Genomic DNA, 25025 nt, shown 5'->3' on the forward strand with positions numbered 1-25025 from the left:
CTGATGGTAGGTCCAATCTAAATGGGACCTAGTCCTATTCCATAACAGAGGGAAACTCAGAAGGGATCAACCTTGCAGGAGTGGTGACCGTGAATGACCTACCCTGAACATAATATGTATATTTCTTTTTTCTTCCCCCACAAATGGGATCATATAGTATATTCTCCTTTGTAAATTACTCTTTTATTATCTGATGTTGTCATAGTCTCTTTATGTCAATAATACAGATATAACACGTTTTTTATAACACATAGCTCTTCTTCGAAAATCAAACTCTGACTCTATCATTTACTATTTTTTTAACATTGAGTATATTACTTAACCTCTCTATGAAAGTTCCTAATGCAGCACCTAAAAGACAATTTGATTTGCTGAATCAAATTTAGCTCTTTTTCTCCCCAAGGTATTTTAAAAGAGTGGGATATTTACTGCTTAATTTAAAAAAGTTATCTAAGTAAGAAATAAATTTCAAACCATAGACTTCTTGCACTATTTTTTCTCAAATGTCACTGGGGTAAATATTCTTTCCTAACTAGGATTAAAAATCTGTGTTTTTAAAAAGGTAAAAATCATAGCAATTTATAATTTTTTTGGTTATATATACTTTTTATATTTATAGATGGCCTACACCCAATAAGAGTTGGCAGAAAATTTAAAAAGAGAAGAAAGACAAAATAAAATTTAATATTGGGATGAGGTCTAAGCAAGGAATACAGTTACTCTGTAAAATTTATACCTTTAAGTAAAAAGTTCAAATAATGTGGCCACTCTTGTTAAGAAATGTATACAGGCAATACCAGTACTTAAATGCAGATTCTGAAAATATTCCAAGCGAATAAAAGCACTCACCAGGAGAATACTTATAATATAGGGGTTGCTAGTAGATAGTATGATGAAAGCAGACAGTAATGTTGAATACTTGCAGTTGGGTTTTAGGTAGTTATTTTTTCCTTTTTCTCTTTACCTTTTCTAGTTCTTCTTCCACTGCTTTTTTCTCCCTAATGGCTCGTTCAATTTGGCCTTGTTTTTCAGCACACTCCTATAAATTCAAATCATGTTGTAAATAAATATATTTGTAAAACCTTAAGAAAAATGGGGAAAAATAGAAAAGGAAAATGATATGTTCATAATAAGAATACCACACTTAATTACCCTATTTGTATAGCAGGACCATACTGATTATTAGGAAAAAAAAAAAACCAAAAACGAAAAACTCAAATCTTCAAAGAACTACCCATCTCAGGATTTCAGAGATCACCTCTGGCATAGAATGCCAAGGAGTTCTAAGTAAACATACTAGATGGAAAAGAGAGGTTGAGGGATTCTGGGGAGAAAAAAATAAATGAGACCCTTTCTCACATTACAGTTTTCCTTTTCATATACTCTTACCACATATTTTAAAAGGTAACATAGAACTAGACAGTGACACAACCCAATAGGATAACCTATGGCCTAAAAGATGCATGGGTATATGAATTCTAGAACAGTTAATTTTCTTATGCAAAACTTATAAGCAGCCAGTGGACATAGTAAAAATGTTTCATTAACATGAACATAAAACATTTCTGACTCGAAAGGTTTTAATCAGTAAACTCAAACAAGCCTATCAATACACAATAAAATTTAAAATTTTGCAAATGAGACTAAAACTAAGAACAATCATTATAACGACTGGCTCTTCACAGCTATTTGTTTTTCTCTATTTATTTTTCTCTATTTTATGGGTGTGGTTATTTTCTTATTACACGCTGGATGAACCTGCTTTGCTGAGAGTACACTGCTAATATTCAATTATCTTTATCATAACTTTATTTTACAGAAATACTATACAACATGTTTTTAAAGTTCAAAATAAGCTTCTAAATTATGACCCCAAATTAATGAACTCTGATTATAATGAAGATCTTTAAACCTATGTTGTAAATAAGATTATTAATCTAAATTTATCTTTTATTAAGAGAGAACTGTTAGTGTATAAGATATGTGACTATATTTTTTAACATCTTTATTGGAGTGTAATTGCTTTATAGGGGTGTGTTAGTTTCTGCTGTATAACAAGGTGAATCAGCTATACATATACATATATCCCCATATGTCCTCCCTCTTGCATTTCCCTCCCACCCTCCCTATCCCACCCCTCTAGGTGGACACAAAGCACCAAGCTGATCTCCCCGTGCTATGCGGCTGCTTCCCAGTAGCTATCTATTTTACATTTGGTAGTGTATACATATTCATGCAGCTCTCTCACTTCATCCCAGCTTACCCTTCCCCTTCCCCGTGTCCTCACATCCATTTTCTATGGCTGCATCTTTATTCCTGTCCTGACCCTAGGTTCTTCAGAACCATGTTTCTTTTATTTTTTAGATTCCATATATATGTGTTAGCATATGGTATTAATTTTTCTCTTTCTGACTTACTTCACTCTGTATGACAGTCTCTAAGTTCATTCACCTCACTACAAATAACTCAATTTTGTTTCTTTTTATGGCTGAGTAACATTCCATTGTATATATGTGCCACATCTTCATTATCCATTCATCTGTCAATGGACACTTGGGTTGCTTCCATGTCTTGGCTATTGTATACAGTGCTGCAATGAACATTGTGCTACATGATTATTTTTGAATTATGGTTTCCTCAGGGTATGTGCCCAGTAGTGGGATTGCTGGGTCATATGGTAATTCTATTTTTAGTTTTTTATGGAAACTCCATACTGTTCTCCATAGTGGCTGTATCAATTTACATTCCCCCCAACAGTGCAAGAGTGTTCCCTTTTCTCCACACCCTCTCCAGTGTTTATTATTTCTAGATTTTTTGATGATGGCCATTCTGACTGGTCTGAGGTGATACCTCATTGTAGTTTTGATTTGCATTTCTCTAATGATGAGTGATGTTGAGCATCCTTTTATGTACTTGTTGGCAAGCTGTACATCTTTGGAGAAATGTCTATTTAGGTCTTCTGCTCATTTTTGGATTGGGTTGTTTGTTTTTTGATATTGAGGTGCATGAGCTGCTTGTATATTTTGGAGATTAATCATTTGTCAGCTGCTTCATTTGCAAATATTTTCTCCCATTCTCAGGATTGTCTTTTGGTCTTGTTTATGGTTTCCTTTGCTGTGCAAAAGCTTTTAAGTTTCATTAGGTCCCATTTGTTTATTTTTGTTTTTATTTCCATTCCTCTAGGAGGTGGGTCAAAAAGGATCTTGCTGTGATCTATGTCATAGAGTGTTCTGCCTGTTTTCCTCTAAGAGTTTTACAGTGTCTGTCCTTACATTTAGGTCTTTAATGGATTTTGAGTTTATTTTTGTGTATGGTGTTAGGGAGTGTTGTAGCTTCATTCTTTTACATGTAGCTGTCCAGTTTTCCCAGAACCACTTATTGAAGAGGCTGTCTTTTCTCCACTGTATATCATCTTTATCAAAGATAAGGAGATCATATGTACGTGGGTTTATCTCTGGGCATTCAACCCAGTTCCATTGAGCTATACTTCTGTTTTTGTGCCAGTACCATACTGTCTTCATTACTGTAGCTTTGTACTCTAGTCTGAAGTCAGGAAGCCTAAGTCCTCCAGCTCCATTTTCCTTTCTCAAGATTGCTTTGGCTATTCGGGGTCTTGTGTATGGCATCATGTCATCTGCAAAAAGTGACAGCTTTACTTCTTCTTTTCCAATTAGGATTCCTTTTATTTACTTTTCTTCTCTGATTGCTGTGGCTAAAACTTCCAAAACTATCTTGAATAACAGTGGTGAGAATGGGCAACCCTGTCTTGTTGCTGATGTTAGTGGAAATGCTTTCAGTTTTTCAGCACTGAGAACAATGTTGGCTGTGGGTTTGTCATATATGGCCTTTATTATGTTGAGGTAAGTTCCCTCTATGCCCTTTGACAGGGATTGCATTCAATCTGTAGATTGCTTGGGGTAGTAGAGTCATTTTCACAATGTTGATTCTTAACATAAATGGATGTTGAATTCTGCCAAAAGCTTTTTCTGAATCTATTGAGATGATGATAAGGTTTTTCTCATTCAATTTGTTAATATGGTGTAACACATTGATTGATTTGTGTATATTGAAGAATCCTTGCATTCCTGGGATAAACCTCACTTGATCATGGTGTATGATCCTTTTAATGTGCTGTTGGATTCTGTTTGCTAATATTTTGTTGAGGATTTTTGCATCCATGTTCATCAGTGATATTGGCCTGTGGTTTTCCCTCTGTGTGACAACTTTGTCTGGTTTTGGGTGATGGTGGCCTCGTAGAATGAGTTTGGGAATGTTCCTCCCTCTGCGAAATTTTGGAAGAGTTTGAGAAGGATAGGTGTTAGCTCTTCTCTAAATGTTTGACAGAATTCGCCTGTGAAGCCATCTGGTCCTGGGCTTTTGTTTGTTGGAAGATTTTTAATCACAGTCTCAATTTCAGTGCTTGTGATTGGTCTGTTTATATTTGCTCTTTCTTCCTGGTTTAGTCTCGGAAGGCTGTGTTTTTCTAAGCCTTTGTCCATTTCCTCCAGGTTGTCCATTTTATTGGCATATAGTTGCTTGTAGTAATCTCTCATGATCCTTTGTATTTCTAGTGTCAGCTGTTACTTCTCCTTTTTCATTTCTAATTCTATTGATTTGAGTCTTCTCCCTTTTTTTCTTGATGAGTATTGCTAATGGTTTATTAATTATTTTTATCTTCTCAAAGAACCAGTTTTTAGTTTTATTGATCTTTGCTATCGTTTCCTTCATTTCCTTTTCATTTATTTTGGATCTGATCTTTATGATTTCTTTCCTTCTGCTAACTTTGGGGGTTTTTTTGTTCTTCTTTCTCTAAATGCTTTAGGTGTAAGGTTAGGTTTTTTACTTGAGATGTGTCTTGTTTGTTGAGGTAGGATTGTATCGCTATAAACTTCCCTCTTAGAACTGCTTTTGTGCTTTTGTTGCATCCCATAGGTTTTGGATCATCATGTTTTCATTGTCATTTGTTTCTAGGTATTTTTTCATTTCCTCTTTGATTTTTTCATTGATCTCTTGGGTATTTAGTAGCATATTGTTTAGCCTCCACGTGTTTGTATTTTTTTAAAGATTTTTTCCTGTAATTGATATCTAGTCTCATAGTGTTGTGGTCTGATGATATACTTGATATGATTTCAATTTTCTTAAATTTAGCAAGGCTTGATTTGTGACCCAAGATATGTTCTATCCTGGAGAATGTTCCATGACCACCTAAGAAAGTGTATTTTGTTGTTTTTGGAAGGAATGTCCTGTAAATATCAATTAAGTCCATCTTGCTTAATGTATCATTTAAAGCTTGTGTTTCTTTATTTTCATTTTGGATGATCTATCCATTGGTGAAAGTGGGGTGTTAAAGTACCCTTCTATTATTGTGTTACTGTCCATTCACCTTTTATGGCTGTTAGCATTTGCCTTATGTATTGAGGTGCTCCTATGTTTGGGTACATGAATATTTACAATTCTTATTTCTTCTTCTTGGATTGATCCCTTGATCATTACGTACCGTCTGTCTTTGTCTCTTGTAATAGTCTTTATTTTAAAGTCTATTTTGTCTGATATGAGAATTGCTACTCCAACTTTCTTTTGATTTCCAGTTGCATGGAATATCTTTTTCCATCCCCTCACTTTAAGTCTGTATGTGTCCCTACGTCTGAAGTGGGTGTCTTGTAGACAGCATATATACATGTCTTGTTTTAGTATCCATTCAGGCAGTCTGTGTCTTGATTGGAGCATTTAATCCATTTACATTTAAGGTAGTCCTCGATATGTATGTTCTCATTACCATTTTCTTAATTGTTTTGAGTTTGTTATTGTAGGTCTTTTCCTTGTCTTGTTTTTCCTGCCTAGAGAGTTCCTTTAGCATTTGTTGTAAAGCTGTTTTGGTGGTGCTGAACTCTTAACTTTTGCTTGTCTGTAAAGGTTTTAATTTCTAGGTCAAATCTGAATTAGATCCTTGCTGGGTAGAGTAATCTTGGTTGTAGGTTTTTCCCTTTCATTACTTTATTTATTTATTTATTTATTTTTTTGCGGTACGCAGGCCTCTCACGGTTGTGGCCTCTCCCGTTGTGGAGCACAGGCTCCGGATGCGCAGGCTCAGCAGCCATGGCTCACGGGCCCAGCCGCTCCGCAGCATGTGGGATATTCCCGGACCGGGGCACAAACCCATGTCCCCTGCATCGGCAGGCAGACTCTCAACCACTGCGCCACCAGGGAAGCCCTCATTACTTTAAATATGTCCTGCCACTCCCTTCTGGCTTGCAGAGTTTCAGCTGAAAGATCAACTGTTAACCTTATGGAGATTCCCTTGTATGTTATTTGTTGATTTCCCCTTGTTTCTTTTAGTAGTTTTTCTTTGTATTTAATTTTTGATAGTTTGATTAATATGTGTCTTGGCGTGTTTCTCCTTGGATTTATCCTGTATGGAACTCCGTGCTTCCTGGACTTGATTGACTATTTCCTTTACCAAATTAGGAAAGCTTTCAACTATAATCTCTTCAAATATTTTCTTTCTTCTTTTTTTCTTCTTCTTCTGGGATCCCTATAATTTGAATGTTCGTGTGTTTACTGTTTTCCAAGATGTCTGTGATACTGTCCTCAATTCTTTTCATTCTTTTTTCTTTATTTTGTTCTGCTGTAGTTATTTCCACTCTTTTATGTTTCAAGTCACTTATCCGTTCTTCTGCCTCAATTATTGTGCTATTGATTCCTTCTAGAGAATTTTTAATTTCATTTATTGTGTTGTTCCTCATTGTCTGTTTGCTCTTTAGTTCTTCTAGGTCCTTGTTAAACATTTCTTGTATTTTCTCCTTTCTATTTTGAAGATTTTAGATCATCCTTACTATCATTACTCTGAATTATTTTTCAGGTAGACTGCCTATTTCCTCTGCATTTGTTTGGTCTGGTGGATTTTTATGTTGCTCCATCATCTGCTGTGAATTTCTCTCTCTTCTCATCTTGCTTAACTTACTGTGTTTGGGGTCTCCTTTTCACAGGCTGCAGGTTTGTACTTCCCGTTGTTTTTGGTGTCTGCTCCCACTGGGTAAGGTTGGTTCTGTGGCTTGTGTAGGCTTTCTGGTGGAGGGGACTGGTGCCTGTGTTCTGGTGGATGAGGCTGGATCTTGTCTTTCTGGTGGGCAGGACCATGTCTGTTGGTGTGTTTTGGGGTTTCTGTGAACTTATGATTTTAGGCAGCCTCCCTGCTAATGCGTGGGGTTGTGTTCCTCTCTTGCTAATTTTTTGGCATAGGGTGTCTAGCACTGTAGCTTGCTGGTCGTTGAGTGGAGCTGGGTCTTTGTGTTGAGGTGGAGATCTCTGGGAGAGCTTTCGCCATTTTATATCACATGGGGCCGGGAGGTCTCTGGTGGTCCAATGTCCTGAACTCAGCTCTCCCGTGTCAGAGGCTCAGGCCTGACACCCGGCCTGAGCACCAAGACCCTGTCAGCTACACAGATCAGAAGAAAAGGGAGAATGAAAGGAAGAAAAAAATAAAATAAAATAAAGTTATTAAAATAAAAAATAAGGAAAATATTTTTTACAACAAAAAAAAGTAATAAAAGAAGAAAGAAGAGAGCAACCAATTCAAAAAACAAATCCACCAATGATAACAAGTGCTGAAACTATACTAAAAAAAAAAGCGGACAGACAGAACTCTAGGACAAATGGTAAAAGCAAAGCTGTACAGCAAAAACATCACACAAAGAAGCATGCACCTACACATTCACAGAAAGAAAAAGGAAAATACACACACACACACATATATAAAAGGAAGAGAGCAACCAAATCAATAAACAAATCTAGCAATGAAAATAAGCTCTAAATGCTAAACTAAGATAAATATAAAACCAGAGACAAATTAGATGCAGAAAGCAAACCCCAAGTCTACAGTTGCTCCCGAAGTCCACCACCTCAATTTTGGGATGATTTGTTGTCTCTTCAGGTATTCCACAGATGCAGGTATGTCAAGTTGATTGTGGAGATTTAATCTGCTGCTCCTGAGGCTGCTGGGAGAAAGTTCCCTTTCTCTTCTTTGTTCGCACAGCTCCTGGGGTTCAGGTTTGGGTCTGGCTCCACCTCTGCATGTAGGTCGCCCTCTGACGTCTGTTTTTCACCCAGACAGGATGGGGTTAAAGTAGCAGCTGATTAGGGGGCTCTGACTCACTCAGGCCAGGAGGAGGGAGGGATACAGAATGTGGGGTGAGCCTGTGGTGGTAGAGGCCGGCGTGACGTTGCAGCAGCCTGAGGCACGCTGTGCGTTCTCCCGGGGAAGTTGTCCCTGGATCATGGGACCCTGGCTGTGGTGGGCTGCACAGGCTCCTGGGAGGGGAGTTGTGGATAGTGACCTGTGCTTGCACACAGGATTCTTGGTGGCTGCAGTAGCAGCCTTAGCATCTCATGCCTGTCTCTGGTGTCTGCACTGATAGCCGCGGCTCACGCCCATCTCTGGAGCTCATTTAGGCAGTGATCTGAAGCCCCTCTCCCGGCGCACCTCGAAACAATGGTCTCTTGCCTCTTAGGAACGTCCAGACATTTTCCTGGACTCCCTCCTGGCTAGCTGTGATGCACTAGCCCCCTTCAGGCTGTGTTCATGCAGCCAACCCCAGTCCTCTCCCTGGGATCTGACCTCTGAAGCCCGAGCCTCAGCTCCCAGCCTCCACCCGCCCTGGAAGGTGAGCAGACAAGCCTCTCGGGCTGGTCAGTGCTGGTCGGCACTGATCCTCTGTGTGGGAATCTGTCAGCTTTGTCCTCTGCATCCCTGTTGCTGCGCTCTCCCCTGCGGCTCCGAAGCTGCCCCCTCCGATATCTGCAGTCTCCGCCCGCAAAGGGGCTTCTAGTGTGTGGAAACTTTTCCTCCTTCACAGCTCCCTCCCAGAGGTGCAGGTACCATCTCTATTCTTTTGACTGTTTTTTCTTCTTTTTTTGCCCTACCTAGGTACATTGGGAGTTTCTTGCTTTTTGGGAAGTCTGAGGTCTTCTGCCAGGGTTCAGTAGGTGTTCTGTAGGAATTGTTCCACATGTAGATGTATTTTTGATGTATTTGTGGGGAGGAAGGTGATCTCCACGTCTTACTCCTCCACCATCTTGAAGGTCCCCCCAAGAAATGTAACTTTAATGTTCTATATATGTTCATACAATAAGTTGCTAATCTATGAAAAGGTAATTTTCTGGCGTGAAATTTGGGATTTCTCCTATGTTCATAACTCACCTCATGTAATTTTTTAATAGACTATTTTTTAAGAGCAGTTTAGGTTCACAGCAAAATTGAGGGGAAGTTACAGACTTCTACACTTCCTGCCCCCATACATACATTGCCTTCCCCATTATCAACATCCCACGATGGAGTGGTACACCTAGAGGCAATAGTTTACATTAGAGTTCACTCTTGGTGTTGTACATTTTATGGGTTTGGACAAATTTATAAGGACATATATCCACCATTATAGTATCATATAAAGTAGTTTCACTGTCCTAAAAATTTTCTGCTTTGCCTATACTTATTCATCTCTCTCTCTCTCCTCCTTAAGCCCTTGTAACCATCAATCTTTTTACTGTCTCCATAGTTTGCCTTTTCCAGAATGTCATATAGCTGGAATCATATATTATGTAACCTTTTCTGACTGGCTTCTTTAATTTAGTGATATGCACTTAAGTTTCCTCCATGTCTTCTCATGGTGACGTAGCTCATTTCTTTTAAGTGCTGAATAATATTCTATTGTTTGGATGTGCCAGTTTATTTACCCATCACCAACTGAAGGACATCTTGGTTGCTTCCAAGTTTTGGCAATTATGACAAAGGCTGCTATAATATAAACATCCATGTGCAGGGTTTTTTGTGAACATAAGTTTTCATCTCCTTTGGGTGAATACAGAGGAATGCAATTGTTGGATCCTATGGTAAAAGTATATTTACTTTTGTAAGACAACAGCAAACTCCCTTCAAAAGTGGCTGTACCATTTTGCATTCTTAGCAGCAATGAATGAGAGCTCCTACTGCTCTTTGTCAGCATATGGTGGTGTCAGTGTTCTGGATTTTGGCCATTGTAATAGGTATACCTGGCACTTATTTGGTGTAATGAGTGGTATCTCATTGTTTTAATTTGCATTTTGACATAGGATTGGGAGTATCTTTTCATTTACTTATTTTTCACCTGTAAATCTTCTTTGGTGAGGTGTCTGTTAAGGTCTTTGGCTCAATTTTTTAAATCAAGTTGTTTGTTTTCTTACTGTTGAGTTTTAAGGATTCTTTGTATATTTTGGGTAATAGTCCTTTATTAGATATGGGTTTTTTTGGTAAATATTTTCTCCCAATATATGATTTCAATTTTGATTTTCTTGATAGTGTCTTTCACAGAGCAGAAAAATTTAATTTTAATGAAGTCCAACTTACCAGTTGTTTCTTTCATGGATCATACCTTTGGTGTTGTATCTAAAAGCTCATTGCCAAACCCAAGATTATCTAGATTTTTCTCCTATGTTATCTTGTAGGAGTTTTAAAGTTTTGCATTTTACATTTAGGTCTGTGACCCATTTTGAATTAATTTTTAGGTAAGGTCTGTATCCAGATTCATTCATGTGAATACCTAATTGTTCTAGCACCATTTGTTAAAAAAAGAGTATCTTTGCTCCATTGTATTACCTCTGCTCCTTTGTCAAAGATCAGCTAACTGTATTCATGTGGGTCTATTTCTGGGTTCTGTTCCATTGATCTATTTATCTGTGGTTTCACTGATATCATCCTGTCTTGGTTACTGTAGGTTTCAAGTAAGTCTTGAAGTGCGGTACAGTGTCAGTCCTCCGACTTTGTTCTTCTTCTTCAATGTTGTATTGACTATTCTAGGTCTTTTGCCTCTCCATTCAAACTTTAGAATCAGTTTGCCAATATCCACAAAATAACCTGGTGGGATTTCAATTGGAATTGCACTAAATCTATAGATCAAGTTGGGAAGAAATGACATCTTGACAATACTGAGTCTTTTTTATCCATGAACATGGGCTATCCTCATTTATTTAGTTCTTCTTTGCTGTTTTTCATTAGAGTTTTGTAGTTTTCCTCATATATATTTGGTTAGATTTACACCTATTTAATTTTGGGGGTGCTAATGCAAATGACAATGTGTAAATGACACTGTGTTTTTAATTTCAAATTCCACTTGTTTATTGCTGGTATATAGGAAAGCAATTGACTTTCGTATATTAACCTTGTATCCTACAACCTTGTTATAATCATTTCTTTGTTCCAGGGTTTTTTATTTTTTATTCTTTTGGACTTTTTACATAGACAATCATGTTATCTGAAAACAAATTCTTCTTTCCCAACCTGCATACGTTTTATTTCTTTTTGGGGGGGATCAAACTGCATTAGCTAGTACTTCCAGTATGATCTTGAAAAGCAGCTGTGAGAGGGGACACCCTTGCCTTGTTCCTGATCTTAGTGGGAAAGCTTTCAGTTTCACAGCTGTAGGTTTTTTATAGATATTCTTTACAAAATTGAGGAAGTTTCCTTTTGTTCCTAGTTTACTGAGACATTTTTTAAAATCATGAATGGGTGCTGTATTTTGTCAAATGCTTTTTCTGCATCTATGATATGATTCCCAAATGATTTTTAATGTAGATATTAATAATAAGGTTAGATCACACTTCTGGGTCTGGTGAGTAGCATATAAAGAAAGATATGTTATAAATGTGTTATGCATCTCTCTTTATCTAATCCACCATTTAACTGCTAAACGACAATGGTTGAATATTTACTTAACCTGAGATAACAAAGTTAAAATGAGACAGAAAAGTAGAAACCTTTAAGGAGAAATATAAGAATTCTATCAGAAATACACTAAATACTAAAGCAAACATTTAAAATTACTATTAAAAGCTTTTCAGATATTAATCACCACCAATATTCCTATCTTTTGGACAAGAAATGACCAAATGATACTAGAAATTTTTTCAAGAACTCATGGAGTGCTTCCAAAACCATACCCTCATAGTGTACCATAAAGAAAGTCTCAACAAATATTAAGAATCAATATCATACAGACCATGATCTGTGGTCTCTATTTAACCAGATTAGAAATTAGTAATAAAAAGGAGTCTAAATACCCATGTATTTGGGAATTTGAAATTAGACTTCTAAAAAATTCATATATCAAAAAAAAGATCATAATGAATGTTTCATTTTACATGTATAAATTTGGGCATTTATAACCAATCCTCTCCCTAATTTGCTATAGATTAGCAAAAAACCTCTGCTATTTGGCAGAAGTAAAACCTTGAGTATTTGAAGAGAAACATATGCTGCATATGTTGCTCTCCAAAGTGAGATATGTGGCTTGAGACAGACTGCCTCTGGCCTTTTCTTAAACCTATCCAAAAAATCTACACATTAACCTAAAATACAAGACTTTATCCTTCCTGCAAGTATAACTTAGCTTGGGTTAGCTAAAGTATGCTTAACTTCCCTCCCTGACTTCATGTTTAGTGCATAGGTGGTAAAATTGGTAATGAAGAATAGAAATCAATAGTCGACATTAGGTTATTATATCTCAAACTTTAGTCCGAGTTTCCTGAGAAAATCTGCTTTTTAAAGTAGCTGAACATGTCTTTCTTCAAATATACCTCTAAATGCTTAATATTTCAATCACTTCAATTAGTACAGCTTTTTTCACCAAACCAACATGACCTCAGATAATATTTAATATCTTTAGAAAAACCCACTGAGCTATGAGTTACAAATGTTTTACTATAAATCCTAAGAAGCACGTTCTGTAATAATCTGAAATTATGTCTTCTTTTTACTCTAAAGTGAATTTACATAGCTCTGGTTGTTACACAGCTAAGAGTTATTTTTAAAATCCCTGCAGGTCTTGCCTAGTACACATTCCTAAATAGAAATAAATAATGTTCTTGTCCCTCCAGCATTTATAATTTATTAAATAATCCTAGACTGGGGTAAAACCCCTCTTCTTCAAAGTTGTACAACTTTTGATAGTTAAATCAGTCCATGTAAGCAAACAAACAAAACAAGCAAAATAGCAAGGTGACAGAAGAGGAAGTAAAACTGAAAACTGAAAAACAACAAACAATTAGACATGACTAATTGGCCACACTGCATCCCATTAATTTTACTTAATGTTCCTATAGTGTTAGAACAAATGACATTAAACAACCAAAAAGTAACACTGTTTCTTGTTCTAAAACTCTCAGGACCCACATACAATAACTAAGGTCTCAGCATGTACGCTGGTTTGTAGAATGTGGAAAAGATGTGATCATTCTTTCAGAGGTGTTTAAATATCAATCAGTCAATAAGGATTTATTGAAAACATATTGTGCAAAATAGTGTATTAGGCAATGGGGAAAATAAAGGAAAACATAAGAAAGACTCTTCTACCTTGAAGTGCTTACAATCTACTTGGAAAGATAAGATTTTCATGAAGAAAGACAGAGGGGGAGGGAGGGACTGAGAAGGAAGACAAGGAGACAGAGAAAGAGAGGTGTAATACAATGTATAATATTTATTACAAGACATAATTCATTGCTAAATTTTGTATGAAAGATTAAAAGTGATATGGAAATTCAGGAAAGATGAGAGTTTGCAAAGTTGAAAATATCTTCCCAATCTCTGGAAATTCTTGTACTTTTATCCCCCTGTGAGCAAGGTTATTAAATTCCATTTCATCAGATCTTCAAGTTAAATTTATATATTTAATTCCACCTCTAGTCACACAAGCACTCTTTCCTCTCCCTTCTCTGCCTACTCATCCTTGAGTACTCATTTCTTTTAGAAAGACTGTTGTTCTTTTCCCACCATCATGTATACTTTTTCTTTCTTCCTGGTCTCTCAGATGAACTCAGCATATGGTATCAGCTACAGATGGATGCTTCAACAGCACCCTGTGCATTCTTTGTCCCAAAAAGGTAATCATAGTAAAACGTGATAAATGCCACCCATCTTTCTTACTAGACCATAAGTTCCAAGACTGCAGATAACACGTTTACCTTTGGTTTTTATTCTTTTCCTAGTATCTATTACAATTCCTGGTTTAATAAGTATCTTCTGAATAAATGATTGTGCAGTAATATGTATCCTGTAAAGAAGATGTGGCACATATATACAATGGAATATTACTTAGCCATAAAAAGGAACAAAATTGAGTTATTTGTAGTGAGGTGGATGGACCTAGAGACTGTCATACAGAGTGAGGTAAGTCAGAAAGAGAAAAACAAATACCGTATGCTAACACATATATATGGAATCTAAAAAAAAAAAAATGGTTCTGAAGAACCTAGGGGCGGGACAGGAATAAAGAGGCAGACATAGAGAATGGACTTGACATGGTGAGGGGAAAGGGTAAGCTGGCACGAAGTGAGAGAGTGGCATGGACTTATATACACTACCACATGTAAAACAGATAGCTAGTGGGAAGCAGCTGCATAGCACAGGGAGATCAGCTAGGTGGTTTGTGACCACCTAGAGGGGTGGGATAGGGAGGGTTGGAGGGAGACGCAACAGGGAGGGGATATGGGGATATATGTATATCTAGCTGATTCACTTTGTTATACAGCAGAAACTAACACAACATTGTAAAGCAATTAAACTCTAATAAAGATGTTAAAAAAAATGTATCCTGGCCTTTAAAGTAAACAATATTCAGAAGAAAATAGCAGTATAGTCTTCTAACATACCATTTGAAGGGCTGAAAGTTCTTCTGTTAGTCGAGAAATCTGTACATTATATTGTTTTCTTGTGTTTGCAACCTGTAAATTAAGATATCTATGAATTATTTAGGTCTACAGTAAAAATAATTAACATCCAATAAAAACATTTAGAATAATAATTTTGATTAAAAAAATGATAACTATTAGGGCATAAAGGATAAGCACATGATGTATTAAAGAGTCAAGAATTTATCATAACAGTGGAAGTAAGTGAACAGGATGATGTCTCCTAAAGTGTTTGTCAAATTTTTGGTCTTTATAATGGGTTCTCTTTCAATTAAAATTTACCATATTAGAAATGAAAACAGAAAATTTCAAAATATTTACTTATTAAGCCCTTTATAAATAATAACTAAAGTCATTACAGGTTAACATAAAAAATACACTTTTGTGAAAATATGTGTTATTTCCCCAGAATTAAAAAATTTTTAGAAGAGTGGTATTAGTTTACATTTTTGCAAATTTCCTTAATGTCTATGGCTTAATAGAAGATAGCTAGACTCTCATATCTATTTCCAGGTTCAAGCTGTTGTGTTGTTGCATACCATCAACTTCTGGAAGACAACCCTACAGAGTCATGAGAGAATGACTGTTAAAAAAGCAAACTGTTTTACTATAATTATGAAAGTAGGTATGATTTTGCAGACCACCTGAACAATACTTTGAGATCTGCTACCACAGAGCAAGTCAGAAAAACTGAAATATACACTAAAAATGTAATTAATAACTTTTAAGACACTTTTGTTTTATAAACAGAAGACTATTTTTATAGTACACATATTTCAGTACCACATTACTTTATAAGAAAAACACTTATTTTAATTAGCAGTTAAATATCTTCAGAAATAGTAGAATTTATGTGTACAGAGTATTTTCAAGAATTAGTCACATCTCCTCAGGGTGGCTCCTAAGACAATATTTTTTTCTAATATCTACTCATGTTTTTAATAAATTTATTTATTTTTGGCTGTGTTGGGTCTCTGTTGCTGTGTGCAGGCTTTCTCTAGTTGTGGTGAGCGGGGGCTACTCTTCGCTGCAGTGTGTGGGCTTCTCATTGTGGTGGCTTCTCTTGTTGCGGAGCACAGGCTCTAAGCGTGTGGGCTTCAGTAGTTGTGGCTTGTGGGCTCTAGAGCGCAGGCTCAGTAGTTGTGGCACACGGACTTAGTTGCTCCGTAGCATGTGGGATCTTCCCGGACCAGGGCTCGAACCCATGTCCCTGGAATTGGCAGGCAGATTCCTAACCACTGCACCACCGGGGAAGTCCCTACTCATGTTTTTAAAAAGACCATGAAGAATATTGATCCTGATGATATATCATCAGTACACATTTATGACCCAAAGGTTTTTGGAAATTTTCTAGCATCTTATAAAATGGATTATTTCTCAAACATGATGTAAACCTTCTTTAGAACATTTACAACACTGTTATATACTTTAGTTAATTAAACTAGAGTCATCTTTTGGAAGGCCTGCCGAGCATATTATATGTGGGTCCGTTTCCGTTCCATTTTAGGTTATAATTTGATGTAGCTTTTCCTATGAAAAATTATATTAAAAATCAACCCACCCTATTTACAGGTCAGTGACAATCATAGTTAGCATTTATTGAGATTTAATGTGTTATGAACTGTTCAGAGTGCTTTATGTGTTATTATCTCATTAATTTTCACAACAACATGATGAAGTAGTTATTATCCCCATTATAGATAAAGAATATTCAGGCTGAAACTAAGTAATGAAGGTTCCTAGAATAAAATAATTTTGGTTCTTATAAGCCCAATCATGTCTGTCTGTCTCTCACATAGTTTTTTAAAAGTGTTCTTTTTAGTATCTAGAAATGATGCAGGTAACATGAGGGTTTATGATCATAACAGTATATATATTTTGAAATCACTTATGTTAATAATTTCATAGATAGTCTTTATGAATATGTAGGAAAGCATATTAATGTAAATATTACAGTAAAAATGAAAACAGGAATTTCTGCTTTTGCTAATTCATCTATCTAACAAAATATCAAATTAAAAATTACAACCAAGGCTTTTTGAAGAAGTGGCTGGCTGATTCTAGGTCTGAGGCAAGGAAAGTACAAGATGAGAAATATCATTTATCCAGGAAAACTAGAGAGACAAATTGAATATAAAAATGAAGACTGATGGCAATGAATCATGAAATAAAAAAATAAAAACGAATCCATCATAACAAACAAAGGGGGCAGGACTCCAGCCCTCACCAAAAAATAACTGCTAATAAATGTATAGAAAGATTGACAGAATTAGAATTTCTAATTACCCCATATATTTATTTATTTTAGACAAGGATTATCAATGGATGACAAAACCACTGGATGAAAGATTTTGGTGGAAAAGGATAGCTGCATGGTCTTCAAGTATCTTCCCCAATTATTTATAAAGTATACAATGGAAAGATCTGGTCTTAACACCTTAATCATGTGGTCAAGCTTAGCATCACCAATGTACAACTGACATTACAGCTTCCTGATGTGATGAAGTGGGATGTAGGTATACATATCACTCTGCCAGAAATGACCTGAATCTAATCAAAACGAAACAGTCACGTGAATCCAAATGTGGAATATTCTGAAGGATTCTACAAAGGATTCTTTGTCATATACAAAGAAAGGCAGGGGACTGGGTTAAATTGAGGGAGAGTACAGAGACGTGGTAGTTAAATATAATGATGCATAAACATGGATTAGATCCTGAATTTTAAAGACCAAACAGCTATAAACAATATTTTAGGGAAATTTGAGTGTGAATTGAAGTAATGTTGATTTTTTTTAAGACATGGTAATTGTGGTGTGGTTTTGCAGCAAAATGTCCTTTTTCTGGGGAAACAGATGACAAGATGAAGTGTCATGAGGCCTGCAGCCTATGTCTGAATGTTTGGCACAAGGGAAGAGTGTGTATGTAACATAAAGAGAGATGGAATGGGTGTAGCAAGACACTAATAGTTTTCTGGGTGAGAGGTAAATAAGTGTTCATTATACAGTTCTTTCCTTTTTATGGGTTTGAAAATTTCTAAAAATAAAAAAAATACAAAATTCACGATAAACAATTTCTCATAGTGATTGAGAGTAGAGCTCATCTGCAACCCCGTTCTGCTACTTCCTAGAGGTGGAACCCTAGCAAGTTAGTTAACTACTCTGTTTTTCAGTTTTTTTCATCTTTAAAATGGGTTTTTGTGGTTTCTTCCTCCTAAACTCACTTTACACTTTTTAACTTTACCACACCACTTATGAATTAATTCATATCCATACCAGAGGAAAAGGCAAATAAATGTATGTCTTCCCTCTCTCTTTATATGAAAGCAAACTTGTATTTCCAAGACAGTTTTAACTTTCATAAGGCTTGCAGTTAAAACTAAGAAACAACTCATTGCTTTAACACAAAAAAATAAGATTTAGTCTTGATAATGGAATTGCAAACAACAACACAATTCACAAATCAAATAGGTATCTGCATGATGCGACTGAAACAATGCTGGGCTCAGTATAGCAAGGAGAAGGTGTGAGTCTAAGTTCTGGCTTTAATTAGTGTACAATTTCGAGAGCCAATAACCTCTCATGGGTTTCAGCTTCATTACAAATAAAATAAGAGGTTAAAGCAGATTTCTCTGGTACTCCAGTCCTAAGATACTCTAAGATACTGCAAATAACAGTAGGTTTTCTTCTCTTGCTTCTTGTATGTTCTAAGTTTCTTTTTGATCCTTCTTCTTTACATCATACTTCAGGTGTGTTAATCTTCACTATATTCCTAGCCTAAATCTCTCTCCTTCCCACTTGCCCTACCCCCTACCTCTATCTCACCCTGGCACTAATGTTAGGGGCTACTATCATGAGATGATTTTTATTTGAAATTTAGCACAATTGATACAATCAGCTGACAATTAATTAGCTAGGTCCACAAAGCAAAAACTCAGGTAGTATCTACTCTTAAGCTGTGAAATTCTGTAAAATTTTGAATTTTAAATATAATTAAAACCCCCTTACTTCCTTCCTGGTTCTTATGGCAGCATCTTGCACAAGCCGAGAAACTGTTTCTTTCATTTTCTCTATATCTTCTTCTTTCTGCTTCTCCTCAAGCAGAGCCTTCAGAAAATAATAATTTGATGTTATTATAGGTCACATCATTATTAATAGAGATTATGTAATAAATGGGTAAAAACCTATCCACTAATCACTTTCTTGAAAGCATACCTCTTATGCAAAACTTCTGAGACATCTCCACTTTGAGATCTTGCCTAAGTCATGAATGATATTTATTTTCCTTAACCTCCTCACCTGACCTTGTCCTAACTAAAAATTTATTCTTTTCCTTTGATATTTGTTTCAGCCAGTACCATCACTCTTCTAATCTCTACGGCTGGGAATTTAGGATTATTTTTAAATTTTCTTTCTCCTTTATTCCCTATGTAAAATAAATAATCAAATCTAAATATTATATTCTTGGAAAAATCTCTTAGATTTCCCTTTCTTTCCATTATTTGGTTTTATTCAAATTATGTCCCTTGTCACCTCATACCTCCATCACTGTGGACACCACCTACTTCCTCTCCATGAAATTTCTAACCAACCAATCATTTTCATCTCACCTAAAAAATACTCTTATAAGCCTAGTTCTGTTGTCAGTCACATCGCATTTCTTTGCTTCCCTGTGGAGCAAAACTCCTCTAAAGTCTGCACTTGTTCATTTCCAAAACTTTCTGTTATGTTCACTCTAATCAGGCTTTCACAGTCCATGATCTCTATACTGCTAACCCATGAGAGTCAATTTTGCGTAATTATCTTATTGATCTGTCAAGCAGCACTTGAGATAATGGATTACTTTCTTTTCCTTGTTTTACCTTCTATACTTGGCTTTTAGCACACCCTAGTATTGGTTTTCCTCTTAACTCACTGATTATTCCTTTTGAGTTGTTTAATAAATTTCCTCCTACTTAAATAGGTAAGCTAGGGAGAAGTAATAGCTGTTTTGATATAACAATCTTGTCATGGAGAATGGGACAATGGGGAAAAGGGAAGTTTCATAAGAAACTATGGTAAGGTCGTGCTTCATACCTGTTTGTATGATTGGTTAAGAGAACTTCTTGACTTCTTGGAACAAGCAACTGAAGGTGGGAACCCTCTGGCAATTAAGCAATAAGTCAAGAGGGAACTTAATACTGTAGCCATAAACAGGCAATTTACGGTTCAAGTCCAATTTGTGGACTTGAGACTTGGATGAGAAGATTTAAGGGACAGGAGTGAGTATTATTACTACTACCTTCTCTGTCCATTGTGTTCCACACAAAATATTCATCTTTATGACCTGATGTTAAGAATGCTCATAGACTTCGGAGGAGAGAGAGAAACAATTCTGCCCTGCTCTTAATTTTTCTAGTTAACTTAGGCATTTAGAGGAATTCCCAAGCATATTATGTATTTTGTGCCTTTCATCCATTCGAAAAGATCACAGAAGGGAATAGTATCTGAAAGGTATAAAAAGCACCTTAGCATTCCCACAGCTTAGATTTGGATAATTATTTCTTTTTTATTTCTTAGTAGCTTCTTAACATGCAACTTAGAGCTTGTTTTGTTTTTAATAGTTCTCTTGGAAAACCATCTATCATGTAAAAAAGAAAACATAAATAAAACAAAGTATTTCCTTTGTAATCCCCATACGTCCCAGTGGAGTACTATGCATACACTAGGAGTTCAATAAATATTGATTAAATGAAATAATAATTTAATGATTGCTTCGTAAGGGAGCCAGCAACACTAAAAACAAACCTATTTTGTGACTTCTATAAACTAAATACCATTAAATGAAAGTGGTAAAAGACAAAAGATGTGATATGTGGTAGCACAGTAATCACAATTATTAGAGGGTTGAAAAAAAAAGAGCAGTGACATGAAGGCTCCAGTTAATAAATCTTTATAGTTAATTTAATTCCTGTCAATTAAGCTTCTGCTCTATTAGAGTAATTGTGTAAGTAATGAAGGCGAAATAAAGATTAATAAGATTCATCCGATTCAAGTGACTAAAATATAGAGTATACATACTGCAGTAAGTACTTTAACAGATTTTTTTTTTTTAAAGTATAAGACTACAGGGGATGAAGATTAGTTACACAAGGATTGGCGACATAAAAAACGTCTAATGAAAGTTTTAGGAGAGGGTTGACATTTTATCATATTTTATGATGTTAAGTCTTAACATCAAGAATGTATGTCTATTAATGGCGAGCAATTTCATTTTTATGTGTTAATTCTGTAGTTACTGATTCCCTTACTATCAGGTCATATGGGGGAATGTTCAGTATTTCATTATTTTATTTATATTCTATTTATTATTATTTATAAACATGGTTACTAGTTTTCTTACCTGATTTTTTTGAAGGTTAGCTTCTTCTAGGAGTTGCATGCTATTTCTGGCTCTTACAATAGCTTCATATTTCTCATTTTCTAATTCATAGCACTTTGCTTGTAAGTCTCTGGTCTGTTTTTCCAAATGTATTTTTTCTGCTCTTAATTGGGTAGCTTCTTGGATTGTCACACATAACCTAAAAATTAATAGTAATGTTAAGAAAGTTAAATATTTTTAAAAAGGAGGGAGATAGGAGATTTACAGAGCATCTATTACAGGACAGGCATTATTCCAGTTACTTTCACATGTATCTTCTCACTTGATTCACACAAAAGTTCTGTAAAGTAGGTTTCATTATTTCCATTTAAAAGAATAAAAAACAGACCCAGAGAGCTTAAACATTTAATTAAGTCATATGAAAAATGAGCAGTGGGGCTTAGACTGAGCCTAGATATTCTGACTCTGATTATGTTACATTTTCTACACTTTCCTACTTATGTTAACTCATACTGTCTTATACAGTTACATGACAATGTTATAAAGAAAATCCTTAAAGAATAAGTTGTTCTTTCTATTTATATGGTTTTTTGTGTTTTAGTTCTTTCTATTTATATGGTCTTTTTGTCTTTTAGTTTTTTGCTTGGCTCCCCTTTACTACTCTCTACCCAGGTAACCCATGTTAACTTACTAATGTATATTTTTGAATATTTTTCTCCATGTTCACAAAATCATAGGTATGATTTTTATATACACACACATATATACATAAAAATACATACACAGTAGATACACATCAATCCACAGGTTTTTAAACACAATTTTTCGTGTTATAAAAATTAAGATCATAGTATATACCCTTTTCTGCACTTGCTTTTTTTATTCAATAACACCTTGTAAAAATCCCCTCAAGCAATACATCCAGAAGCTCTTTCCTTTCCTAGTCTGACGGATGCAACTTCTCCTCACTGTTAATTTGTATCTCCCTAATTACTGGAGAGTTTAGGCATATTTTAAAAGTTTGTTAGCCATGTGAATTGTCTTTCAATTTCCTCCTCATATCCTTTGCATTAGCATTATCCTACTTTTTCCTGATGGCTTATTAACTTTGCTTGTTCCTTTATAAGAACTTTTTGAATATTGAGATATTTAACCCTCAGTCTGTTCTGTACGCTGCAAATATTTTTTCCCCAAATCTACTTTTTTTTTTTTTTTTTTTTTTTTTGCGGTACGCGGGCCTCTCACTGCTGTGGCCTCTCCCATTGCGGAGCACAGGCTCCGGACGCACAGGCCCAGCGGCCATGGCCCACGGGCCCAGCCGCTCTGCGGTACGCGGGATCCTCCCGGACCAGGGCACGAACCTGTGTCCCCTGCATCGGCAGGCGGACTCCCAACCACTGCGCCACCAGGGAAGCCCCCAAATCTACTTTTTTGCTGTGGCCTATTGACTCTATTTAGGAAATCTTTATTACACTAAAAATGCTCACTTGAATACAGTTAAATTTGACTATTTTTTTCAACATCTGGGATTTCAGTTTTTATAAAGATGATCTCATTTATCCATAGATGGTTAATGTAAGCTCCTAGATTTCCTCAAAAAAATGTTATGCCTTTAATATTTTTACCTGTAAATCTTTTAATCAATCTGGAATTTACTTCTGAATGTGCTATAAGACAGGAGTCCAATTTAACTTTCTTCCAGATTGATAGCCAGTTGTAAGAGTACCGTTAGTAACTGATGAATTGAAATAACCCCTTATACCTAAAATGTGCAAATATCATGATTTACTTATAGATTGTCATGATTCACTGAACTATTTGTCTAGTCTAGGCCCAAGTCATATTAACTTGATTATAGTGGCTTTATAACATGTTCTGATATGTTCTGGTAAGACAGTTCTTCCCTTGCATTATATATGTTTCTTTGTTTTTTTTCAGGCATTTCTTTTCTAAGTGATGGCATGAGAAACCATAATGAACATACTGTATTTTCATTGTCACCCCTGCATTTCCCAGCTTTTGCATCACACATTTAGATGTCATATTGTTTGCCATATTTAGGTTTATTAATGTTGTACCTCTTTCAAAATGGTGATCTTATTTTCATTACATAAGGTCCCTCTTTATTCTATTTACTGCTTTTACCATTAAACCCTACCTTATGTAATATTAATATTGTCATTCCTGCTTTCCTTTTGTTTACAGTTGTTAATATTCTCCACTAACACCTTTATTTTAAATTGAAAACAAATCTTCTTCATCTTTCCTTTCTTGATACCTTTGTTCTAGTTCATTTACTCTTTTAGGTATTTTCTAAAATAACACATTAGTAGGCTTTAATCAAAATCTGCAGGTCTCTGCTTTTTAATGGAATACAGTCCTCTCATACTTTAATGATTTACATATATGACATTCTTCATTTCATCTTACTTTGGTTAAAGCACTATGGTAGAAGATGAAGCAATCTCTACCTCTCCTACAGAGGTATAGGACATCTGGCACTTTACTAGCACCAGTTCACCCATTCCCTTCACCATGGCCTCTTGGGGGCCAGGCAGAGGAGGAGGACTCATGAAGGGTTTATGCCATCTTCATCTCCCAAGAGTCCATGTGTCTCAACAGGGCAAGCTTTGTTTAGGACTCTGTGAATTCCAATCTTCAGTCAAGGCACTCAGACACTCACCTCCAGGCTTCACACCCACACATGTCAGAAAAAGCCTTGCAACTAAAGGATTTACATGTAATTAACAGTCCATCAGCCGCAGCAACCATGTGGCTCTGAAAAGTCACACTGGTGTTAGGGGTGGAGTTATAGGAAAGTAGATTCAGATCATCAGCTTCATAATTTAAAGGTTTCCATAATTTTATAACATAAAAGACATATTACGCCTGTTACTATTCTCATAAAGCACTTCTATATCCTCTACAGTCAAACCTTATATGAATCCTTTCTTTCAACTTACTAAAATTGGGCCAAGTTCCTGCTCTATAATAACAGTAACAACAATGATAATAGCAAACACTTGTAAGAACATTCTTTGTGCTAGGTACTTTACATATGTTAAAGAAAACATAATCCTCAATATCTTCAATGATGCTATGAAATAGGTTATAGCATTAGCCTATGAGGTAGGATATGAGATTATATCATATAAATTATGAGGTAGATTAAATCATTATATTTATTTTATAGATAGAGAAACTGAAGAAAAAAAAGGGTAAGCAATGTGCCCAAGGTTATTGATATAGTTACTGGTGAAGCTGGAGTTGGAACTCAGTCAGTTTGGGTCCAGAGTCAGTGTTCCTAACAAATATGCTATACTGCCAAATAGAAACTTCCACCTAAGGATGTCCACTCTCGCCACTGTTATTCAATGCAATTTTGGAAGTCCTAGCCACGGCAATCAGAGAAGAAAAAGAAATAAAAGGAATCCAAATTGGAAAAGAAGAATTAAGAATGTCACTGTTTGCAGATGACATGATACTGTAGATAAAAAATCCTAAAGATGCCACCAGAAAACTACTAGAGCTAATAGATGAATTTGGTAAAGTTGCAGGATACAGATTCAATGCAATCCCTATCAAATTACCAATAGCATTTTTTCATCAAACTAGAACAAAAAATTTTACAATTTGTATGGAAACACAAAAGACCCTGAATAGCCAAAGCAATCTTGAGAAAGAAAAACAGAGCTGGAGGAATCAGCCTCCCTGACTTCAGGCTATACTGAAGACTGAAGCTACACAAAGCTATACAAAGCTACAGTAATCAAAACAGTATGGTACTGGCAAAAAACAGAAATATAGATCAATGGAACAGGATAGAAAGCCCAGAGATAAACCCATGCACCTATGGTCGCCTAATCTATGACAAAGGAGGCAAGAATATAAAATGGAGAAAAGACAGTCTCTTCAATAAGTGGTGCTGGGAAACTGGACAGTTACATGTAAAAG

At 35.8% G+C, this 25025-nt stretch overlaps 1 protein-coding gene across 3 annotated transcripts in view; it reads right to left on the reverse strand.

The window, feature by feature from the left end:
* SCLT1 (sodium channel and clathrin linker 1) overlaps window positions 1-25025 on the reverse strand; it is a 286704-nt gene that overhangs the window by 118473 nt on the left and 143206 nt on the right. For all 3 annotated transcript variants that reach the window (XM_055086225.1, XM_007112647.4, XM_055086226.1), the window contains exons 12-15: window positions 21093-21270; window positions 18719-18817; window positions 14674-14745; window positions 965-1039 (exon numbers count right to left, since the gene is read on the reverse strand). In XM_055086225.1, coding sequence (XP_054942200.1) covers window positions 965-1039; window positions 14674-14745; window positions 18719-18817; window positions 21093-21270 — 424 coding nt within the window. The remainder of the gene's footprint in view (window positions 1-964; window positions 1040-14673; window positions 14746-18718; window positions 18818-21092; window positions 21271-25025) is intronic.

This window comes from Physeter macrocephalus, chromosome 7 (assembly GCF_002837175.3).
Source record: "Physeter macrocephalus isolate SW-GA chromosome 7, ASM283717v5, whole genome shotgun sequence".
NCBI lineage: Eukaryota > Metazoa > Chordata > Mammalia > Artiodactyla > Physeteridae > Physeter > Physeter macrocephalus.